Genomic DNA, 25814 nt, shown 5'->3' with positions numbered 1-25814 from the left:
TGTCAGTGAGGTGGGCTCTGCGGTCTTCTTCAAAGGAGGTTGCTGCCCGCCAAACTGTGAGGCGCCAAGATGCACGGTTTGAGGCGTTATCAGCCCACTGGCGGTGGTCAATGTGGCAGGCACCAAGAGATTTCTTTAGGCAGTCCTTGTACCTTTTCTTTGGTGCACCTCTGTCACGGTGGCCAGTGGAGAGCTCGCCATATAACACGATCTTGGGAAGGCGATGGTCCTCCATTCTGGAGACGTGACCCACCCAGCGCAGCTGGATCTTCAGCAGCGTGGACTCGATGCTGTCGACCTCTGCCATCTCGAGTACTTCAACGTTAGGGGTGTAAGCGCTCCAATGGATGTTGAGGATGGAGCGGAGACAACGCTGGTGGAAGCGTTCTAGGAGCCGTAGGTGGTGCCGGTAGATGACCCATGATTCGGAGCCGAACAGGAGTGTGGGTATGACAACGGCTCTGTATACGCTTATCTTTGTGAGGTTTTTCAGTTGGTTGTTTTTCCAGACTCTTTTGTGTAGTCTTCCAAAGGCGCTATTTGCCTTGGCGAGTCTGTTGTCTATCTCATTGTCACTATCTCTTATTCCTACTCACCCCACTGTGTAGTTTTCTTGATCAATTCTCCAAGCCTCCTCTCGAGGAGTATCAAACAGATTCTTTGGATCAGAGTGATTCTCTGACTGTCGTTTGGTACTTTTTGTCCCCAGAGACTTCCCGTTCCAATCACACCTTTTAGTCTGAATTTAAAATGAAAACCGCTTACCGTCCCTTATCTGTTGGTCCAGAGAAGATCTCCGAGCGGCTGGGAAGCACTCTCGACATCACCTTTGTTGACCTCACCAAAGCCTTCGACACCGTGAGCAGGAAAGGGCTTTGGCAAATACTAGAGCGCATCGGATGTCCCCCAAAGTTCCTCAACATGATTATCCAACTGCACGAAAACCAACAAGGTCGGGTCAGATACAGCAATGAGCTCTCTGAACCCTTCTCCATTAACAATGGCGTGAAGCAAGGCTGTGTTCTCGCACCAACCCTCTTTTCAATCTTCTTCAGCATGATGCTGAACCAAGCCATGAAAGACCCCAACAATGAAGACGCTGTTTACATCCGGTACCGCACGGATGGCAGTCTCTTCAATCTGAGGCGCCTGCAAGCTCACACCAAGACACAAGAGAAACTTGTCCGTGAACTACTCTTTGCAGACGATGCCGCTTTAGTTGCCCATTCAGAGCCAGCTCTTCAGCGCTTGACGTCCTGCTTTGTGGAAACTGCCAAAATGTTTGGCCTGGAAGTCAGCCTGAAGAAAACTGAGGTCCTCCATCAGCTCCCCACCATGACTACCAGCCCCCCCACATCTCCATCGGGCACACAAAACTCAAAACGGTCAACCAGTTTACCTATCTCAGCTGCACCAATTATTTACTATGTATTCATTAATCAATTACTATGTAACCATACACTATTTACTTTAAACAATTTACTATGTACTCTTTACTATGAATTCCACAGTGAATGAATAAAAGATAAAGGTGGCAAGAGATGATGAGACACGTGATAGATCTGCCAATAAGAATATCAAAAGGTAATAGTGGCGAGATATGATAAAACATGTGGTTCAAAAACATGATTAGATTACTGAATGGGAAACAATGGTGGGAAATTGAAGATTGATATGCTGCTAAGATATGGGGATATGGTTGATTGAGTAGCAGTTGGGACTGTAACATAAAAAGAGGATGCATGCTGTGTCCAGTGGGAAATCAGCGACCCGTTCTCGGATTGCCTCAGCCTTTACTTGCAACTAAAGGTTAAAACTTCCTGAAGAATTCTTCGAGTTGCCTGACTGTTTTTGGATCTTGGTGAACCACAATTGAAATTGGTGTCACGAACAGGATCAGAGAGAGACCCACTAGAAAGCAGGCGGCTAGTCGAGAGTGCTTCCCAGCCGCTCGGAGATCTTCTCCGGACCAACAGATAAGGGACGGTAAGCGGTTTTCATTTTAAATTCAGACTAAAAGGTGTGATTGGAACGGGAAGTCTCTGGGGACAAAAAGTACCAAACGACAGTCAGAGGATCACTCTGATCCAAAGAATCTGTTTGATACTCCTCGAGAGGAGGCTTGGAGAATTGATCAAGAAAACTACACAGTGGGGTGAGTAGGAATAAGAGATAGAAATTGATTAAAGAATTAAAAATTTCACGTGGTGTTGGCAAGTCCCTGTGGATACCGCCTTGCAGGTAACGAGGGTCTGTATGGACAGGGCAGGGAAAGTCCTCTTTGTAAGTCCGCTTGGTAAGAATACTGAGGACTGAATGGACGAGATTTCCTGTGGATACTGCCCTAGGAGCGTTAGGGTCTGTATGGGGAGGAAAGGGCGTTGTGCAGATACCGCCCTATAAACATTGGAGTCTGCACAGGGAGAACAGATAGGCTGGGAGTACTTGGAACAATTGAATAATATGATGCAAAATTACAAAAAGCTACTGAAAATTGGTCAGGAACAAACCAGGATCGTAAGGGAGAAAATAGAAGTAGTACAGTGTATAGAAAATAGCATAGTGATTGCGAAGAGGGGACAGAACAGAAATAAAACTACGATTGAACTAATTAATAAATTGTGTTGAATAATAGTATAATGAGTAAAGCAAATGCAGTTGAAATATTGAGTAAAAAGTTCTCAGTATCATAAAAATTTCCAAAAAGTGGGAAAAGGACTGAAAAATTATAAACCAAGTGGCCAAAGGAAGGCACTTTTGACATAAACATGTGTGATGAAAGGGAAGTATTAATCAAGAATTATAAACCTAACGATAAATCTGAAACAGGAGAACAAAGAGAAAGTAAGAGGCACAGATACTGAAGCTTTTTAGGACAGAAGGAGAAAGACTGCAAAAAGCATAGCAGACATTAAAGACAACTAAAGAAAAGGTAAATAAAACAGAAAAACAGCCTGAAAGGGAAGAAAATCAGAAGCAGAAACTTACCATATTCAAACCTAGAAAACTCTGAGAATCCCGCTCCCTGTTCAGGCCTGGAAGAATGCAAACAGTGTCCTATGGTAAAAGGAATAGTGGAAATAGAGGGAGGAAGTTGAAGCCTGGGACAATGAGAAGTAAGGGAGGGACAATGAGAAGGGAAAAACAAAGGGAAAGAATAAAACAAGAAGAAAGAGAATTGGAGGCAGATATTAGGAGGTTAGAGGCCCTAAGAAGGGAAAAAGATCTCAAGGAATAATTGCTATTGGAGGAGTCACGTGATGGAGTGGTGGCCGGTAGGGGATTACCAGCCCTCTCCAGAAAAGAAGAAATAAAGTGAAGAAAATACAAAGTTCAAGGAATACAAAATATAACAAATAAAAGATAAAGTTGTAGAGTAAAGAAAGAAAATGGCACCCAAGAAAGAAAAAGTAAAAACAACGGAGAAAAAAGAACAGACGCCAGAAGAGAAAGGAGAAGACCTTACCTGCATGAAGAAACAGGGAGCCGTTGTGAAGAAGAAAGCCCGTTCTCCGAGGTTGGTGACGACTCCACAGAGTCATGACCCCCCCCCCACCCCCCGACCGCTTGACTGCAAAAATGGCTCTCTGAGCCAAAGAAAAGTGCACAGTGCGCAAACTAAGGAGAAGGAGAACACCGACGGGAGGCGAGCTCAGCCGAAGAGTGAGCAAACACAATGCGACGAGCTGAGGGATGCCCGACACCAGGGCTCTCAGCTGGAAGAAGAGGACAGCAACAGGAAAGAAGAGCAGCAGCATGAGGCCCAACAGATGAGTAGCCCAGAAGAAGAGGACCAACAGCAAGAAGCCAAGCAAGAAGCCCAGCAAAGTGAGACAAGCAACTCATCAGGAAAGTCAGAAGAGACACAGATACAAGGAAGAGAAGAAGACAACACAAACACAGATGCAGACACAGAAGAAGAGCAAGAAGACGACCAAGATCTTCACAGAGAAACAGAAGGTAAAACAGACGGACAAAATATAGATAAAGCTTTTTTTGAAGAACAAATGAGAGCATTAAAAGAATGGTTGTCATTAGAATTTAGTGCAATTAAAAGAAAAATGAGAAGTACAGAAGATAAAGTGCAAAGATTAGAGCTAGTCATGACAGAAATAAGGAAAAGAATAGAAAATGTGGAAGAACGAGAAACGGCTGTAGAAACGGAAGTGAATGACAAGAGGATAATTGGAAGAAAGTGATAAAAAAATTAAAGAGTCACAAGAGTTGTTCGCTCAGAAAATTGATATGTTGGAAAATTATAGTAGGCGAAACAACATAAAGATAGTGGGCCTAAAGGAAGATGAAGAAGGCACAGATATGAAGGAATTTATAAAAGAATGGATCCCAAAGGTCCTGGGAATGACAGAAATACAGGAACGATTAGAAATAGAAAGGACACACAGAACACTAGCTCCAAAACCATAGACACATCAAAAACCAAGATCCGTTTTAGTAAAATTTTTGAGATATACGACAAGAGAAAATATACTGTAGCGGGCAAGGAATAAAATTAGAGAAGACAATAAACCATTGGAATACAAGGGTCAAAAAATATTTTTTTACCCAGACGTAAGTTTTGAACTCTTAAAGAAGAGGATGGAGTTTAATACAGCAAAATCGATCCTATGGAAAAGAGATTATAAATTTATGTTAAGACATCAAGCTGTGCTGAAAATATTTATCCCTGGGGTGCACAGACTGTTCTCGGATCCGGATGAAGCACAAGAATTTGCAGAACGGTTGCAGGACAGAAGGAGAGATGAAGAGATGTAACAAGAATGAAGAACGGCGATAAAATATATATAAAGATATAAAAACAATGTATAAGTAAAGAACTAAAGAAAGGAAAGAGAAGGGAAGAAAGGAAGTAAGGGGAAAAAAGGGAGAACTTTATGATATGTTTAAAAACTAAGTGTTTTCTGGGAAGGGTTGGGGGGGATGAATAACCGTCACTGCAAAATAAATTGAATTTTGCGAGCAGGTTTCCAATCCAAATGGAAAGGGGAGTTGTGGTTGCCCGGCAAAGGATAAGGGGCAACTCAGAGAGGGGGGATATTAGGGGTTAAGGAAATATTGGATGTGGGAGTTGTTGGAACATTTTATGTTTTAAATGTGTTGACATACATTGAGTTTAAAAATAGAAAACTGAGAGATGAAAATGGGGAAAAGGGGGATGGTGGTGGTAAGGAAGCGGAAATTAGGTGTAAACAGGATATGAGATGGCCATGTTGAACTATATGACTATAAACATTAATGGAATACATAACCAAATTAAAAGGAAGAGGCTATTAAATTTACTGAAAAAAGAAAAAATAAATATAGCATTTGTGCAGGAAACGCATCTAAGTGAAGTGGAACATAAATTAAAGAGAGACTGGGTAGGGCATGTAGCAGAAGCATCATATAATCCAAAAGCTAGAGGTGTAGCTATATTAATTAATAAAAATGTACCAATCAAAATAGAGGAGGAAATAATAGATCCAGCAATGATAAAGTGTCAGATATATTCAGAATTTTGAAATTTGTTCAATATATATCCACCTCATGAAGAGGATCAAAAGTTTATGCAAGATATATTTTTGAAGATTGTAGATACACAAGGAAATATATTGATAGGAGGGGATTTTAACCTTAATTTGGACCCAATCTTGGATAAAACTGGACAAAAGACTAGCAAAAAGAATAAAGTGGCCAAATTTATGGTTAAATCAATACAAGGCATTAAAAGAGAAATTAGAAAAGCGTGCAATAAGGGAACAGCTGTCATCATGGGAGACTTTAATTTGCATATAGCTTGGACTAGTCAAATTGGTAAAAATACTGAGGAGGAGGAATTCCTTGAATGTTTACGGGACGGTTATCTAGACCAATATGTCGAGGAACCAACTCGGGAGCAGGCCATTTTAGATTGGGTATTATGCAATGATAAGGGGCTAATCAACAATCTTGTTGTACGAGGCCCTTTGGGTAGGAGCGATCACAATATGATCGAATTCTCACTCGACATGGAGAGTGATGAAATTAAAACCGAGACTAAGGGCCTGAATTTAAATAAAGGGAATTATGATGGTATAAGACGGGAGTTGAGTAAGATTGATTGGGTGGTGTTTATGGGGGAGTTGACTGTGGATAGACAATGGAAAGCATTCACAGATCTAATGGAGAAATTGCAAAAATCGTTTATACCGGTTTGGCATAAAAATAAACCAAAAAAGGTGACTCAACCGTGGATAACAAGGGAAATTAGAGACAGCATTAGGTCCAAAGAGAGAGCATATCAATTGGCCAAAAAAGGTACCACAACCGAAGACTGGGAGCAGTTCAAGATGCACCAAAGGAGGACAAAGGGATTAATCAAGAGAGCAAAAATAAATTACGAAAGTAAGCTTGCGGCAAATATAAAAACCGACTGCAAAAGCTTTTATAAATATGTCAAGAGGAAAAGATTGGTGAAATCCAGAGTAGGTCCCTTGCAGTCGGAATCAGGGGAATATATAATGGGGAATAAGGAAATGGCAGACCAATTAAATTCTTACTTTAGTTCTGTTTTTACAAGAGAGGATACAAATAACCTCCCAAGGATGTTGGGAAACAGGGACTAATGCAAGGGAGGAACTGAAAGAAATCAGTATCTCTAAGGACATGGTCTTGGGGAAATTGATGGGATTGAAGGCAGATAAATCCCAAGGGCCTGATAATCTACATCCTAGGGTACTTAAGGAAGAGGCCATTCAGAGAGCAGATGCTTTAAGAATTATTTTCTAGAACTCGATAGACTCAGGATCAGTACCCATGGATTGGAGGGTAGCTAATGTTACCCCACTATTTAAAAAGGGGGGTAGAGAAAAAGCGGGGAATTATAGGCCGGTGAGGGCAAAGACCATGTCAGTGGTTCCTCTGTTAGCGCGAAAGCCGCACTGTGATTCTGGGAGAATATTCTCAGCGACACTAGGTATTATTCTATTTAGTAGAATCCTAGCGAAGATTTTGCCTGCAATGGAGAGCAACGTGATTCCCCTGTAGTTTGAGCAGTCTGATTTCTCGCCTTTGTTTTTGTACAGGGTGATGATGGTGGCATCACGAAGATCCTGAGGCAGTTTACCTTGGTCCCAACAAAGCTTGAAAAACTCATGCAGTTTGGCATGCAGAGTTTTGCCGCCAGCCTTCCAGACTTCTGGGGGGATTCCATCCATACCTGCTGCTTTGCCACTTTTCAGTTGTTCGATTGCCTTATATGTCTCATCCAGGGTGGGAACCTCATCCAGCTCTAGCCTTAGGGGCTGTTGAGGGAGCTGGAGCAGGGCGGAATCTTGGACTGAGCGGTTGGTACTGAAAAGAGATTGGAAGTGTTCTGACCATCGGTTGAGGATGGAGATCTTGTCGCTGAGGAGGACTTTGCCGTCTGAGCCGCGCTAACAGAGGAACCACTGACATGGTCTTTGCCCTCAGACAGCTCCAAGAAAAGTGTAGAGAACAAAACAAAGGACTCTACATCACCTTTGTTGACCTCACCAAAGCCTTCGACACCGTGAGCAGGAAAGGGCTTTGGCAAATACTAGAGCGCATCGGATGTCCCCCAAAGTTCCTCAACATGATTATCCAACTGCACGAAAACCAACAAGGTCGGGTCAGATACAGCAATGAGCTCTCTGAACCCTTCTCCATTAACAATGGCGTGAAGCAAGGCTGTGTTCTCGCACCAACCCTCTTTTCAATCTTCTTCAGCATGATGCTGAACCAAGCCATGAAAGACCCCAACAATGAAGACGCTGTTTACATCCGGTACCGCACGGATGGCAGTCTCTTCAATCTGAGGCGCCTGCAAGCTCACACCAAGACACAAGAGAAACTTGTCCGTGAACTACTCTTTGCAGATGATGCCGCTTTAGTTGCCCATTCAGAGCCAGCTCTTCAGCGCTTGACGTCCTGCTTTGCGGAAACTGCCAAAATGTTTGGCCTGGAAGTCAGCCTGAAGAAAACTGAGGTCCTCCATCAGCCAGCTCCCCACCATGACTACCAGCCCCCCCACATCTCCATCGGGCACACAAAACTCAAAACGGTCAACCAGTTTACCTATCTCGGCTGCACCATTTCATCAGATGCAAGGATCGACAATGAGATAGACAACAGACTCGCCAAGGCAAATAGCGCCTTTGGAAGACTACACAAAAGAGTCTGGAAAAACAACCAACTGAAAAACCTCACAAAGATAAGCGTATACAGAGCCGTTGTCATACCCACACTCCTGTTCGGCTCCGAATCATGGGTCCTCTACCGGCACCACCTACGGCTCCTAGAACGCTTCCACCAGCGTTGTCTCCGCTCCATCCTCAACATCCATTGGAGCGCTCACACCCCTAACGTCGAGGTACTCGAGATGGCAGAGGTCGACAGCATCGAGTCCACGCTGCTGAAGATCCAGCTGCGCTGGATGGGTCACGTCTCCAGAATGGAGGACCATCGCCTTCCCAAGATCGTATTATATGGCGAGCTCTCCACTGGCCACCGTGACAGAGGTGCACCAAAGAAAAGGTACAAGGACTGCCTAAAGAAATCTCTTGGTGCCTGCCACATTGACCACCGCCAGTGGGCTGATAACGCCTCAAACCGTGCATCTTGGCGCCTCACAGTTTGGCGGGCAGCAGCCTCCTTTGAAGAAGACCGCAGAGCCCACCTCACTGACAAAAGGCAAAGGAGGAAAAACCCAACACCCAACCCCAACCAACCAATTTTCCCTTGCAACCGCTGCAATCGTGTCTGCCTGTCCCGCATCGGACTGGTCAGCCACAAACGAGCCTGCAGCTGACGTGGACTTTTTACCCCCTCCATAAATCTTCGTCCGCGAAGCCAAGCCAAAGAAGATAGGCCGGTGAGCCTTACATCAGCAAATGATGGAATCCATTATTAAGGATGTAATAGCGGAGCATATGACTAGCAGAGAAGGGATCGGACAGAGTCAACATGGATTTACAAAAGGTAAATCGTGCTTGACAAATCTATTGGAATTCTTTGAGATGGTGACAGGTAAAATAGATGGGGGAGACCCAGTGGATGTGGTGTACCTGGACTTCCAAAAGGCCTTCGATAAGGTCCCGCATAAACGACTGGCTTCCAAAATCAAGGCTCATGGGATTGGGGGCAAATTATTGATGTGGATTGAGAACTGGCTGGCAGGTAGAAGACAGAGAGTTGGGATAAATGGCTCGTTTTCTGAGTGGAAGGCGGTGACCAGTCGGGTACCACAGGGATCTGTACTGGGACCCCAGCTGTTCACAATTTACATTAATGATTTGGATGAGGGGATTGGATGTAATATCTCCAAATTTGCAGATGACACTAAGCTAAGAGGGGTTGTGTGCACGGAAGAGGGGGTCGGGAAGCTCCAGTGTGATTTGGATAAATTGAGGGACTGGGCAGATACATGGCAAATGCACTACAATGTGGATAAATGTGAGGTTATCCACTTTGGTAATACAAACCAGAGGGCAGATTACTATTTGAATGGCAATAGATTAAGAGATGGGGAAGTGCAGAGAGACCTAAGGGTACCTGTACACCAATCTATGAAGGCGAGCATGCAGGTACAGCAGGCGGTTAAAAAGGCAAATGGTGTGTTGGCCTTCATATCAAGAGGGTTTGAGTATAGGAACAAGGATACCTTACTGCAGCTGTACAGGGCTTTGGTGAGATGCACCTGGAGTATTGTGTACAGTTTTGGTCACCTTATCTAAGGAAGGATGTTCTTGCAATGGAGAGAGTGCAGAGGCGATTCACCAGGCTGATACCTGGAATGGCAGGAATGACTTATGAGGAAAGATTGCGCAAATTGGGATTGTACTCCCTGGAGCTTAGAAGATTGAGAGGGGATCTCATAGAGACATATAAAATTCTGGCAGGACTGGACAGAATGGATGCAGATGGGATGTTTCCAAGGATGGGAAAATCCAGAACCCGGGGCTATGGTTTGAGGATAATAGGCAAACCATTTAGGACTGAGATGAGGAGGAATTTCTTTACCCAGAGGGTGGTGAATCTGTGGAATTCATTGCCACAGAGGGCAGTAGAGGCAGGTTCATTAAATATATTTAAGAGGGAATTAGATATATTTCTTCAGAATAAGGGTATTAAAGGTTACGGAGAGAAGGCGGGGATGGGGTACTGAACATTAAGATCAGCCATAATCTCGCTGAATGGCGGAGCAGGCTCGAAGGGTCGAATGACCTACTCCTGCTCCTATCTTCTATGTTTCTATGTAAGAAATGAAACTTATGGATATATGGAGGAGGCAGCACCCAAGAGAGAAGGAATACACATATTATTCGAGTAGGCATAAAACATACTTAAGGATTAATATGCTTTTGTTGTCGGCCCATATTCAAGGGAGTGTTAGGAAAATGGAATATAAAGCTAGACTGCTATCTGATCATTCACCCCTGTTATTAGCAATAGAACTGGAGGACATCCCATCAAGAACATATAGATGGAGATAAAACTTAATGCTAATCCTCCATCAGCCATCAGCCAGCTCCCCACCATGACTACCAGCCCCCCCACATCTCCATCGGGCACACAAAACTCAAAACGGTCAACCAGTTTACCTATCTCGGCTGCACCATTTCATCAGATGCAAGGATCGACAATGAGATAGACAACAGACTCGCCAAGGCAAATAGCGCCTTTAGAAGACTACACAAAAGAGTCTGGAAAAACAACCAACTGAAAAACCTCACAAAGATAAGCGTATACAGAGCCGTTGTCATACCCACACTCCTGTTCGGCTACGAATCATGGGTCCTCTACCGGCATCACCTACGGCTCCTAGAACGCTTCCACCAGCGTTGTCTCCGCTCCATCCTCAACATCCATTGGAGCGCTTTCATCCCTAACGTCGAAGTACTCGAGATGGCAGAATTCGACAGCATCGAGTCCACGCTGCTGAAGATCCAGCTGCGCTGGATGGGTCACGTCTCCAGAATGGAGGACCATCGCCTTCCCAAGATCGTGTTATATGGCGAGCTCTCCACTGGCCACCGTGACAGAGGTGTACCAAAGAAAAGGTACAAGGACTGCCTAAAGAAATCTCTTGGTGCCTGCCCCATTGACCACCGCCAGTGGGCTGATATCGCCTCAAACCGTGCATCTTGGCGCCTCACAGTTTGGCGGGCAGCAACCTCCTTTGAAGAAGACCGCAGAGCCCACCTCACTGACAAAAGGCAAGGGAGGAAAAACCCAACACCCAACCCCAACCAACCAATTTTCCCCTGCAGCCGCTGCAACCGTGTCTGCCTGTCCCGCATCGGACTTGTCAGCCACAAACGAGCCTGCAGCTGACGTGGACTTTTACCCCCTCCATAAATCTTCGTCCGCGAAGCCAAGCCAAAGGAGAAAGACTTAAAAGGCAGAAATTTAGAGAGTTTATTGAACGCCAAATTAAAACATATTTTGAAATAAATACGGAATCAGTGAAAGACAAATTTATATTATGGGACACAATGAAAGCCTTCATTAGAGGGCAGATAATAAGTTATGTAACTAAGATGAAAAAGGACTACAATCGGGAAATAGAACAGTTGGAAAGGGAGATAGTAAGTACAGAAAAGGAACTAGTAAAAAGGGATTATATAACAAAAAGGAAAGAATTGGTGGACAAAAAAATAAAATATGAAACATTACAAAAGTATAAGGTGGAGAAGAACATAATGAAAATAAAGCAAAAGTATTACGAACTAGGAGAACAAATACATAAAATATTAGCCTGGCAACTTAAAACAGAAGAAGCTAAAAGAACTGTATTGGCATCAAGGAAAAAGGACAAACAAATTACATATGACCCAATAGAGATTAATAAGAACTTTAAGGAATTTTATGAACAATTATACCAAACTGAGAATGAGGGGAAAGATGATAAAGTAGAAGAGTTTTTAGCTAAAATTGAACTGCCAAAATTGCAAGAAGAGGAACAAAACAAACTGATAAAACCATTTGAAATAGAGAAAGTACAGGATATATTAGAGATGGGTAACGAAGAAATAGTATTGCCAATATTAGTGTCCAAAGGGACACTGATTAATTTAATAGGTGGAGATGCCCTGTTAATTCTAGAGTTAAAGCTTGAGTGTACCAGAAATGGCTTGAGAACAAACGCTCAATTAATGATGCAAGAAGCTAGGAAAGCTGACATATTTTGGATAGGAAAGCTGACATATTTTGGATAGAAGACATCGAAGATGAGATTTGGGAAACTTGGAGGAAGTGGAAAGCGGGCGAGCTGGCCATATTATCCAAGGATGCACCACCCAAATCTGAGTTACATTGTACAGTGATCCTTGATGAAACTCAGAGCAAGGTGTTAGAGGGACTCAGGGTCATGGACCTGGCAACACCTAAAAGGAGAGGCTATAATAATTGGAAAGCTGGCTCAGCCTTGCAGATTAAATGGAATGCCTTCCTGGAAAAATGGTACAGGGTACCAGAAGCTGCACCCCATGTAGCATTACTTGTAAATGAGGAACACCAGTCCAAATACTGGGGCCTCTAGTGAAGCAAGCAGGCATGGTCACTAATTGGGAGAAGGTTACCCTGAAGGTATGGAAATCTGGAAACAATAACTACATCAAAGTAATGGTGAACAATGATATGGTAGGAACATCAAAGGAGGTTGAAATAACTCCCAACAACACATGCCATTGCTAGGAAAAGAAGGAGAACAGCAAAAGAATAAAAGGTTGAGCGAGTTGGACACAACATGATACAGATGTACGGAGAGTAAAATCAACAGCTCAGGTAGAAATAAAATTGAAGCAGGGAGTACCTAGAAGACCACAATATCCCCTAAAACCAGAAGCAGAAGGTATAGCACCAAAAATCAAGGTCTGCTTGATAATCCCCGCAACACCTCGTTATTATCTGTTTTGAAGACAGATAAGTCTAAATGGAAACTGGTACATGACGTACGAGCAGTAAATGAGGTGGTGAGAGACTGGCCAGCAGTGGTCTCCAACCCACATATACTGTTGACTAACATTCCACCAGAAGCAACTTGCTTCTCAGTAATTGATCTGTGTTCAGCTTTTTTTTAAGTATTCCCTTAGACCAGTGTCAATATTTGTTTGCTCTTACTTACAGAAGGACCCAGTACACCTATACGAGAATGCCATGGGGATTTAAACACTCACTGCATGTCTTCAGTCAGGTGTTGAAGGCAGACTTCGGGGGCATACCATTAGAATGTACAATGATACAGAATGTGGATGATTTGTTGGTCTGTAAGGAACAGTGCGAACAGGACACCCTAACCTTTTTGGAAAGGTTGGCATGAGGAGGCCATAAAGTATCTAAAAAGAAGCTGCAATTTTGCAAACAGCAAGTTGAATGCCTGAGTACATTAATATCCAAGGGAACGAAGATCAAATTGAAGCAATAACTAAAGCTCCTAAACCTCAGACAATAGGACAGATGATGACATTTTTGGGAATGGCAGAGTATAATTCAGACTGGATTGGAGAATATGCTGACATTGTGATGCCATTAAGAAAAATAATGAAGGAAGCGGGCCACAGAAGCCTGAGAAATGTTTTGCAATGGAATGATGAGGCAGAAACAGCTCTTAACACCATTAAGCAGGAATTACGGTCAGCCCAAACCATGAGAAGGTCTTTCATCTGTATGTATCTAACAGACAGGAGGGCTATGCTGATGCAGGAAACAGGCATAGGGAAAGCTAAACAGCCAATACCCTACTACAGTCCAAGATTGGATGAGGTGGCTCAGGGATACCCACCTTGCTACCAGGAACGGGCTACATTGCACTATGCATATGAAAAGGCATTGTCTGTGACCATGAGCTATCCTGTGATCCTGCATACCCACTATAAGGTAGCAGAACTATTGGAAAGGGGAAAATTTATGTTGACACCAGCCAGGATAGCAGCATTTCAGATGTTATTGACATTTCCAGGCATAATTATACAAAGGTATACCACAAGTAACATACCTGATTATGTCCCATTTGGCTATAAGGAAGAACCCCATGATTGTATAGGAAAGACTATGTATTTACTAAGTTAAGAGTCAGAACCATTGGATGATGAAGAAAGTCTTCTTTGTGGATGGCTCTTGCTATAGGGACCACAATGGAAATCACACAAGTTTTGTGGTAGTTCAACAGGACCAATCAAGCTTTAAGACAATTAAATTGGAAGCTTGTCCACAACCATGTTCAGCCCAGTTAAGGCTCTAACAGATGAGAAAGTTAATATTTATACAGATTCAGCAAATGCTCATGGGGTATGTCATTGTTTGGGGCAGTATGAAAACAGCAATGGAGACCCCATACAACATTATCAACAAATTTCAGATTTGATAAAAGCATTGACGAAGCCTAGCCCACTGGCTCTCATTAAATGCCATGCACATAGGAAGGGAAATGACATGATAACAAAGGGAAAGTAGGCTGAGGACAAGCAGCCAGGAAAGCTTCTGGATATGATTTAGCTGTTATCGCACCACATGTAAACCTGGATCTGGAACCCACAAAGGAGGATATCATTGAAATGCAAGGTAAGGCAACCTTAGCAGAACAAACAATGTGGAGACAGGAGAGCTAAGCAAAACTTGGAGGGCCTGTGCACCACCAAAGAAGGTTTGTTGGTAGCACCACTGACTATCCTCATTTCAGAAGCACATGGGTTAGATCATTGTGCAAGGAGTGGGGGGGGGGGTGGGGGGAGGGAAGGGAAGTAATCAGAAGAGTAAAAAAGGATAGGTTTGGTCCCCTGTCTACAGGCTTCAGTAGATCACATCTTGTCACAGTGTGAGGTATGTGCTCAAAACAATGTTAGAAAAGGAATAACAACTCCTATAGGTCACATACCTGTGCTCGAAGGACCATTTAGACACCTGGTGATCGACTACATGGACATAATAAAGACAGTAAGAGGGAAAAGGTACATGCTATTAGTAATTTATAGATTTAGCAGATGGGTAGAGGCAGTACCCTCCAAAGACTTAGGAGCAGGAACTGTAGTGAAATTTTTGACAAATGAAGTAATTCCAAGATTTGGTATACCTACAGAAATCAACTCAGACAATGGATCAGCCTTTGTTCAAAAAGTAGTTAAAATGGTATTACATACTCTGAAAATAAAACAGATTTGGATATGTACCATCCCCAGTCGGAAGGGGTGGTAGAAAAAATTAATGGGACTCCCCAAAAAAAAAAAAAAAAAGAAAAAATTAATGGGACTCAAAGCTAAACTGAACGAGATCTGTGCAAGCACTAAGCTTAACAGGATCGAAGCGTTGCCATTGGCGCTGATGAGTTACCAGATGCAGACTAACCGCACGAGGCACATGACGCCACATGAAATGCTTACCGGTAGACCATGCTGATACCCAATGGAGAGGCCCATATAAAGGACCAAGTTTGGAACAGTTAGAGATAAAGCATAAACAGTACATGCAACACCCAACTATGATACACAAGTCTATCCATACGCAAGAAAAACAAAGGGGGCTGGAGATTGACCAGGGACCTATGAAACCTGGAGACAAGGTACTGTACGGGCATTCCAAAGAAAGTGGAATGAGCCAAGAGAAGGGCCATTACAGTAACCAAGGCCCAAAAGAGGGTTGAACTACATGGTACTATCTCAACCACTGTACCAAGGCAGTCCAACGAGTGCAGCCTGATATCGAGCCTGAGGTAAGTGGGAGAGAGGAAGCAACATCAGAGTAAGAACATCCTAACCCTCAACCCTTCAACCAGATAGTGAGTGAGGTTTTCGGAGCCACTGATGGATCTGAAGGCACTGGAGAGGAGTCTGTGGAAGACTGTCCTTCTTTTGTTGTTGTGGATGAGGGTGGTTTGGGGATGACCAGTGTCACACTCCATGATAACGAACACACCTGCCCACCCATTTGCAGACTTGGAAACCATCAATTTGGCAGATGTGGTCTGGTAGTGCTAAGGACCCACAAAACTCAACAGAAAATATTAGAAAAAAAAGGGATGTGGAGGCCAATTCCCTAACATAGATGCGAGCGGTTATGAACCATTGGTATCTACGAGCAAACTATATGGCAGTAATTATGACTTGAATGGACTGTTACACATGTACAATGGCAAGACCAGTATGACACGTGGACCTGTGCCATACAATTTCTCCATGTGTGAACAATGGAAGAAACCATTTAATAGGAAATGTGCCCAACAGTGTTCAAAAGAAACAAAGATGGGCAGGTTTTGTGTGGTCTTACCTGCACAATGGACATGCCTTATTGCCCATTTTTATGTATTGTGACAGATTATAGATATGATTTTGGGAGATAAATTGGGGCAGGTTTTTTAGTGTTGGTCAAATATAAACATTTCAAAACAGATCTCATTTAAAATACTGGAGCTCTGCTCAAGCTAGACAGCCCAGCTCCGAGAACCTTTGCAAAAACTTTGAAGAGTGCCAAAGGGATTTCACTAATAGGAACATAGGAAGTAGGAACAGGAGTAGGCCAAAAATGGCCCATCGAGCCTGCTCCGCCATTCAATACGATCATGGCTGATCTAATTTATGACCTAACTCCACCTACCTGCCTTCTCCCCATATCCCCTAATTCCTCTATCATGTAAAAATTTTTCTAACCGAATTTTAAATATGTTTAATGAGGCAGCCTCAACCACTTCCCTGGTTAGAGAATTCCAAACATTCACTACTCTCTGGGAAAAACTATTTTTCCTCATCTCTGTCCTAAATCTACTCCCCCGAATCTTGAGACTGTGTCCTTTCGTTTTAGTTTCCCCGGCCAGCTCAAAAAACCTTCCTACATCTATCCTATCCATACCCTTCATAATCCTATATGTTTCTATAAGATCTCCTCTCATTCTTCTGAACTCGAGCGAATACAATCCTAGACGATTTAATCCTTCATCACAAGTCAACCCCTTCATCCCAGGGATCAACCTAGTAAACCTCCTCTGGACCATCTCCAAAGCCAGTATATCCTTCCTCAAATATGGAGACCACAACTGGACACAGTACTCCAGGTGCGGTCTCACCAGTACCTTATACAGTTGCAACATTACCTCCCTACTCCTGAATTCAATTCCTCTAGCGATGAAGGCCAACATTCCATTTGCCTTCTTAATAACCTGCTGCACCTTCAACCTAACTTGTTGCTTTAAAAAGCAAGGAGCCGCAGGCAGTCTGAGGGAGTCAAAGAGGTTTTTCTCTCTCTGTATGTGAGAGAGAGAGAGAGAGAGAGAGAAGAGAGAGAACGCGCGCGAGCTGGGACTGGAACAGGACAAGCTGGCAAGCTTGTGGAAAATCCCATTCTGAAGATGGGGTTGTGAGTGCTGGTCAAAGCCCCTGTGGTTCATACAAGTGGAGAGGACTGGCTGTAAAATGTTTCACTTGAAATAAGGGAAACAAAAAGGAACTCTGTGGTGACCTGAAAGAAAGAGATCAACATCTGGAAAATCCTGAAGTGGATAATTAAAAGGAATCAGTTGTGGGTGTCCAGTGAACAACAAATCTCTCTCTGAAAACCGACAAGAACCTTCCTGAGCTGTTGTATCAATTTACCTTTCAAGCACCAATGCCTGGTGAACTTCATAAATGTTAAATTCTGCACACAGTATATAAGAATTGCCTGCAACCAGTAAACTTGGAGGAATGAGAAGTGAGATTGGACTGTGAGTCAAAGAACTTTTCTGAACTTACTGACACATTTCATACATGTGCGCTTCGAATTAGAAGGGGGTTAAGTTAATAGTGATAAGTTAAAGTGTGATTCTGTTTTCAAGTTTAAAGATAATTAAAAGCAACTTTTGTTTAAGTCACCATTTGTCTTGGTGAATATCTATTGCTGTTGGGTTTTGGGGATAACAGTATGTTATCCCAGGCTTCCTCTCAGTATGATCAGGACAAGATAGCCAAGAAATGTAATTATAATAGGTCCTGGGTAGTTAGCAAAAGGAACCACACAATCATGATAGAGAAGCTTGAGCTGCAAAAGCAATTAAATTATGAGCGTTTTCAATGAAAAGGTAACATCTCCATTGGTGAGTTCACAGGGAACTTGAGAAACGACAGTAATAAAGTTTTCCTTTTTGATGCATAACAGAACAGAGTATTGTATTAGCCGACACTTGGTGGCTATATTTGCGACCAATACTTCCCCCAGATTGGTTGGGCACTTGCACTCAGGTGATGTTAATCCAGGAGGTTGTAATGACCTCAGAAATGCAATTCAGTGAAAACCAAGTACTGCAGCGAGAAAAATGGAGCATACACCCTTGATCCAACAATTACAATTGATGTCATAGGACAACCAAGGGTTATCGCCAATGAATTGAAAGCCAGCAATGAAATTCAAATCAATGCTCTTTTGGGTAACACCGGTAAGAATACAGAATGGATTAATTATATTTACTCTAACCAACAGAGATTTATCAATGACGCTTTCTCCTCATTAGGAGAGCAGCTAAATGTGACGAGTAAAATGGCATGGCAGAGCAGGCAGGTTACGATCTGAAAAAGGGGGCGTGTGCATCCTAGTTGGTGAGAGGTGCTGTACTTTCATACCCAATAACACGAATCCAGAAGGATCATTTACCATGGCAATTAATACATTAAAAAATTTGAGGAAAGAAGTTGAACAAAATGCAGGGTTTGGGCTCTCCCAAATGTACAGGGTTGGTAGATTAATTGGTTTATTTGGCCTCTGGGCCAGAAGGGCCATCTTCCAAGCAGCACCTCTAAATTAAAAAAATATAAAATATCAATTAACAGAATTGTAATTAGCATCAAGTAAACATAGCTAAAGATGTGCCTAGAGACAGCAAATGTTAGCATCATTAGTAACCCTTGACACCACTTGGTCATGACTAATTTCTCTCTTTTGTAATACAAATCTTTTCTTGAGTACACATTTTTTAGACCACCAATAAGCAGGAGAAAGAATCTCAGGGTTGTACATCTGAACTTCGATTATCATTATCGATCAATTACAAAACTCTTGCCGTCTCCGCACATTAAAACCTTATTAATCCAGTTTTCTGATGATCAAAAAGAGATTCAAGTCCAGTTACCACTTTTCTGCCAAAACCACCTTCCTCTTCTAGCAATTTTCTTGGGATTGTGCAAACTTTTATCACATTTCCACACCTAAAGTTCAAATCATAAATACACCCTCGAAAAAGGGGACCAAGACTGCACCCCATGCAATATTCCAGTTGCAAACATAATTACAATTTTTTCCAATGTTGAATTTCACTTTTAATTTTACCAAGCCAATTATAGATTTAATATGTCACTCTTCCTTGGATCTCATGGATTTTCTTTCCTTTTTAACCATCCTGTTATGTGGGACCTTGCCAAAAAAATCTTACTAAAAATGCAGCTCAACCACATCAAATCCTCTTCTCTCAGTAATCATAATTACCTCAAAATTAATAGGCTAGGATCTTCCCTCCAATTCCTGCTGTCCTAGATTAATCTGTGCCTCTTTTAAAAAAAATACACATTTTTATTAAAGCAAAATAGCCACATTTTTCATAAACAGATACACAAGGAAAGAAAGACAGAAAAATGAATGAACAAAACAAAATGCTACCTCCCTCACATACACACCCCTAACCACCAAACTCTTGGCATGGTAGAAATTTCTCCCTCATTCACAATTGAAAAATAGTAAAAATAAAATTCAATCAGGTATGAGGTCCTAATGTATACTGATAAAGAATATATCACTATAGCAGATAGGGGCACGGGAGGACAGTTATCCATGCTAATTCAATAGCGGAAGAGATGTAATCATGGTAATAAGGCCAAAAAAGAGTCCAAGGTTTTGTGCTGGTTTTCTCCCCACATTATTCAAGATCTTTTCAGGTGTATTATAGAATATTAACTCGTTTAACCATTGCCTCTGTAAAGGAGGAGGTTCAAATTTCCAGTTTTGTAGGATATACTTTTTCCCAGCTGTGGCCACAAGTAATATAAAGTATTTTTTTTATTGTGGTTCACATTAAGACCTTGTAGATCTTCCAAAATCCAGACACTAGGGTCAAATGAAATGTCAGTTTTTATAATACGAGGTTATTCTAACGATACATTTACAAAAGTCTTCCAGATAAGAGCAATTCCAATGCATATGAAGTAAATCTCTGTCACAGGTTTTACATCTCTGATAATTGAGAGAGGCATTATGATATATTTTATGCAGCGGATGTGGAGTGCAATAGCTCCTGTTAAAGATATTAAATGGTATTTGTCTATGTTTTTTTAGTTGATATTAATACAGTTTGAGACATTTTAAGGATATTACGCCAATCAGCTTCAGTATAATTGCATTCAACTTCTGATTCCCATTTATTTTAAATATCACTCTTAGTCTAGATTAGCAAGCTACTGTTCTAAATAATGTAGATAGTCAATATCAGGCCCTTTGTAGTATACAGGGCTTCACTAAGCAAGTGCTTTTCAAACAGGGATTCTGTTGGAATTCGAGGAAAGTCTGTGTAACTGTTACAGAACCCAGTGTCTAATATGAAAATATTTAAATAAATTCTGATTTTGTCGTTTGAATTTTCCAGTCAATTGTTGAAAATTGGCAAATTTATCTGGGCTCTTTAAATCTTCAACTGTTTTTAAGCCACTATTAACCCAATTTTTTAATATTCTGTCTGTAATCGGGTAAGGAATATTCAGGTTATTCTACAGAGAAGTTTTCTGGAATAATTTATACCAATAACATCGTGAGCCTCTTGCCATATTACAAGAGTTTAGAATTATAGGATTCTTAGTGATACTTAAAAGTGCTTTCTAAGAAGTTAAGAAAGGAAGAACTTTTAACAGAACATTCTTTAATTGATGTTGTTCAACTGGAAGCCATCTAGCCTCATTGTCCTCAGAATGCAAACACCATATTGAGCTGCAAGGTAACAACATTTAAAATTAGGAAGATTTAATCATCTTTTGGCATACAGGCCCTGAAAGTTTGAGAGTTTGACTCTAAGGGCTTTACCTTTCCATCTACACTTAAGATTTATTTAGTTCATTAAATAGACTTTTGGGGATTTTAATTGGGACACATTAGAATAAATATAGAAATTTGGGGAGTACATTCATTTTAATCGAGTTCACTCTACCGATTAAAGATAATGGTAGTTCCCTCCATTTCTGAAGATCTACATCTGCATCTCCACCATTCCTGGCTCATCTGCTCTAGCCCCCCCCCCCCACCCCCAGAAACAATAAACACAGAATCCCCCTTATCCTCACTTACAACCCCACCAGCCTCCGGACCCAATGCATTATCCACCGGAATTTCCGGCACTTACTACAGGACCCTACCACCAGACACATTTTTCATTCTCCTCCTCGCTCAGCCTTCCATAGGGGCCTCTACCTTTTTTCTTATATTGGCACCAAAAAAGACCTTGTAGAGTTACACCTTTACCGTCTCTTAACTGACAATTTTTTAAATCTTTTATCTTTGGAGTCTTGTGTTCCAAATGTAGAAATTGCCTTGTACATCTATTTGTCACTCATTGTTACAAACTGCAGAGGAGAATGCTCATTTTCAAAAATGGACAGGATTAAAAATGAACTAAGGAGTACCATGTGTCAAAACAGATCGAATAATCTCACACTAATGAGCACTTAACATGAACTTGTACATGAAACAGACATTTCCAGTATCATCAACAAATTTGCTCATGTTAAATGTAGAAAATGCAACTTGTAAATTGTAGTTTTGTTACTTATGACATTTGAAATTGATATCTACATACAAGTAATACCATCAGTGTTATATAATGGCTGTTTGGGTTTGGGGAGAGGGAATTGGTGAGAAGTATGTGAGGGGGAATTTCTTCACTCAGAGGGTGGTGGGAGTGTGGAATGAGCATCCAGCTGAAGTGGTAGATGCAGGTTCGATTTTAAAATTTAAGGAAAGTTGGATAGGTATATAGAAGAGAGAGGTATGGAGGGTTATGGGCTGGGTGCGGGTCAATGGGACTAGGTGTGAGAATATTTTCAACAGCAAAGATGTATAGAACTCATGGACATCAGTCTTTAAATAAGGAGACAGCTATTCAAGTTAGACGAGGTCTTCACCCAAAGGGTAGTGAATTGTTGGACATCTGCAAGAGGACTGTGGGGATTCAGAGACTCAGTATTTTCAAGGCAGAGATTGATAGATTTTAGGGTATTAAAAAAATCAAGAGATGCATCATTTATACAGTAACAGGAGGATGAGGTAAAAGATCGACTAGAATGGATTGTACAGTGGGTTTGAGGGGCCAAATATTATGATGCCAATTCAATTTCTTATTAAACTAAATAAAGACTGGCATGCTACTGCAAATTAAAAAGTATAGGGTACAGAAAGCAATTAGAGGGAAAATAGCTGGCAAGATCACACAAGAAATTAATTCATCTTCTCATGATCAAGGTATTACTGCAAGGTCAGCAACTTTTAATCTAGCCCCAAGGTGGTGAGCCACTGCTCTGAATCAGTAGTCCTCCTGGTGAAGCTATTCCCAAGATTGGCTAGAATTCCAGGATGCAGAACCCACAACAATTATACAACAATACAGGAGTCATGTGATGGAGTAGTGGCTGGTCAGGTAAAACCAGCCCTCCTCAGAGAAAGTTAAAAGACAGAGAAACAAAGCTGTGAAATAAAACATTAAAAAGATGCAAAATAAACAGTACAAGAAGGGCCTGAAGATGGATCCGAAGAAAGAAAAGCCTACAACGATAAGCAAAGAAATGACAATAAAGAAGGCCTTACCGGAATCCGCGAGCAGGGAGCTCTCCTGAAGTGAGCGATACAGAGCTAGAGGAAAGGAAATGGGGGGGGGGTTCCTAATGGACACTGGAAAAGTCTATGTTAATGCTATGTTAATGCCATCGAATTATAGGGTGCCCAGATGGAAAATTCTCCAATTTGCAGGTGCACAGGACCATGGACAAACATGTCAGCAAGGGAATGGGGCGGGGAAGTAAAAAGGGTGGCCACTTGGAGATCCGCACTGTTGCAGCAGAAAAGCTCCGAAATAATCTCCCAGTCTGCATCCAGTCTATCCGACGTAAAGACAACCCAATGGGAGCTTCGGATGCAGTAGATGAACCCTGCAGGTTCACATAAAGTGTTGTTTCACTTGGAAGGACTGTTTATAGCCTGGAATGGTCATGAGGGAGAAGGTGAGGGCGCAAGTGGAGTATCTCTTGCAGTAACAGTGGCAGATGCCAACGGGGTGATTAGTGGGACGAGAGGTGTGGACAAGAGAGTCACTGAGGGAGTGGCTCCTGCGGAAGGCAGAGAGTAGAATATGTGCCTGGTAGTGGGATCACATAGTAGGTGGCAAAAATGAGGGAGGAGGACATGTTGGATCCAGAGGCTAGTGGGGTGGTAAGCAAAGACAGGGGGAATCCTGTTCTTGTTGCGCCTGGGGGGGGGGGGGGGGCAGGGGCCAGGGCAGATGTGCAGGTAATGGAGGATATGTGGGTGAGAGCCATGTGGATGGTGGTAGAGGAGAAGCCACAGTGTTTGAAGGACATGTCTGATGATCTGGCATTGAAGACCTCGGCCTAGCAGCAGATGAGATGGAGACAGAGGAATTGAGAGAAAGGAATGAAATCCTTACAGGGGACAGGTTGTGAAAAGGAGTTATTGAGGAAGCTGAGAGAGTTGGTGCGTTTATAGAAGACATCTGTTGAGAGTTTCTCTCCCAAGATGGAGACCGAAAGATCAAGAAAAGGGAGAGTGTTGCTAAAGATGAATCAAGTGAATTTGACGTCAGGGTGAAAGTTGGTAGCATCCTTGGTACATGAGGCAGCACCAAAGTAGTCATCGATGTAGCAGAGGAAGAGTTGAGCAACCTTGCTTGTGTAGGTTTGTAGCATGGATTGCTCCACGTCGTCAACAAAAAGTCAGGCATAGCTGGGGCCCATGCGGTTACCTATGGTTATCCCTTTGACTTGGAGAAAGTGGAATGAGTCAAAGGAGAAGTTATTGAGGGGGAAGGACAAGTTCTGCTAGCTGGAGGAGGGTGCTGGTGGTGGAGGACAGGTTGGGACTATTGTTAAGAAAGAAATGAAGTTTGTAGGCCTTCAGTATTGGGGATGGTGGTGTATAGTAATTGGATGTCCACGGTAAAGATGAGGCAGTCGAGTTCAGGGAACTGGAAGTTGTTGAAGTGATGGAGGGCATGTGAAGTATCTGCTTGTCCAACTAAATATCTGACTCATTACATCAGGTGGCACAGCATAAAAATACTGCAGGTTAATATTTTTACAGAAAAAAATGATACTCCCAAATATATTTGTCTATAGTACTTAACATATAGTTCCAAAAGTCTTTTCCCCAAGCAACTTCCTTTTAACTTCCCTAAAATCACAATACATCATTCCACTATATTGTACGTTTTAGATTAGAAAATCAGCCCAGAACATCCTAATAAAAAAGTAATGGTAAAAAACACAAAGTGAATGCAAATAATGGAATAAAACAAAGCATTTAGAACCATTTTAACAGAACAGTTCCACACTAGGTTTAAGTGAAAATAAGAAAGTAAATGCATCTTTACAGCAAGTCTCCTTAATTGCAAGGTGGAAATAATATCACAAAGTAATTAAATTACAGGATTAGTTTGGGTCTATATTCCAATGGAGAGCAAGAAACTTGTGCTGAGCTGCAAAACACTTATATTGTGCAAAGTACAAGAACTCGCCGGATAACACAAATGGAAATTGTTTACTTGGACAAACTAACAGAAACTCATCTCGAATTTCAAGTCAACAGATATTTTAAACCGAAAGATTTTGGAATTGTCACATTTGCTCAGTTACACCACTTTGCTGATGCATGCGAAGGTGGTTTTGGTTCTGTCAGTTATTCAGTACTGTGAAATAACCAAGAGCTAGTGCATTGTGGATTTGTAATGGGAAAATCCAGAGTGATTCCATTAAAGCCAGTCACTGTACCTCGAATGGAATTGACTGCCGTCACTATGGCGAGCAAAATGGACACCACGTCAAGAAGAGAATTACAGATGGAGTTAGCAGACTATGTTTTGGACTTTTAGTACATCAGTACTTAAATACATTAATAACAAAACCACAAGGTTTCAAACCTTTATGACTAGCAGAGTTAATGAAATTGTAAAGGTTTCACATGCTAATCAATGGATATATGTTAACAGTGAATAATCCAGCTGATATGGCTTCACAAGGATCAAAAATTCAATCTTGGGTGTCCAGTCCTCAATTTCTTTAATGATCTTAAGAAGAGTGGCCCCAACATTCTTTTATTCCTTATGGAGTGCTGTATTAATTTGAAACCCGAACTATAAAGTTTACTTATACCACATTTAGCAATCTTAAATGCTAAATTACTAATTTTTTTCTTTAAAGCTGCACAAAAGGTAAAGATGTTGCAAAGCTGATAGGCTTCATGATTATTTTATACTGGCCAACTCGGTTGAGCCGATTACATTGAATTCTAAAATGAAATACACAACTCCAACGTGAAGCAAGGCAAAAAAAAAATACTTACCACCAAATGGAATGATGCAAACATTGTGCTTGGATGCCAGCCCTACAATTTTGACCACATCAGAATGACAGCCTGGAAAAACAAAGATTTTTTTCCTAAATTTTGATCTTGCATCCCCCATTAACAACAATATTCCACACATCTGCAAGCAATTCCTGAATGAGAGGAGCTCAGGAAAACACTTCATGTAGGGAAACCATTACTATACAAATAAATTATTAAACTTAAATAAAACTTTTCTCCACCAATTCACAGAA

At 41.8% G+C, this 25814-nt stretch overlaps 1 protein-coding gene across 3 annotated transcripts in view; it reads right to left on the bottom strand.

Moving 5' to 3' along the window:
- agps (alkylglycerone phosphate synthase) overlaps nucleotides 1-25814 on the bottom strand; it is a 182172-nt gene that overhangs the window by 102872 nt on the left and 53486 nt on the right. For all 3 annotated transcript variants that reach the window (XM_069935825.1, XM_069935826.1, XM_069935827.1), the window contains exon 6: nucleotides 25558-25629. In XM_069935825.1, the coding sequence (XP_069791926.1) occupies nucleotides 25558-25629 (72 nt within the window). The remainder of the gene's footprint in view (nucleotides 1-25557; nucleotides 25630-25814) is intronic.

This window comes from Narcine bancroftii, chromosome 4 (genome assembly GCF_036971445.1).
Source record: "Narcine bancroftii isolate sNarBan1 chromosome 4, sNarBan1.hap1, whole genome shotgun sequence".
Taxonomy (NCBI): domain Eukaryota; kingdom Metazoa; phylum Chordata; class Chondrichthyes; order Torpediniformes; family Narcinidae; genus Narcine; species Narcine bancroftii.
This window is presented reverse-complemented; position numbering and strand designations above follow the sequence as displayed.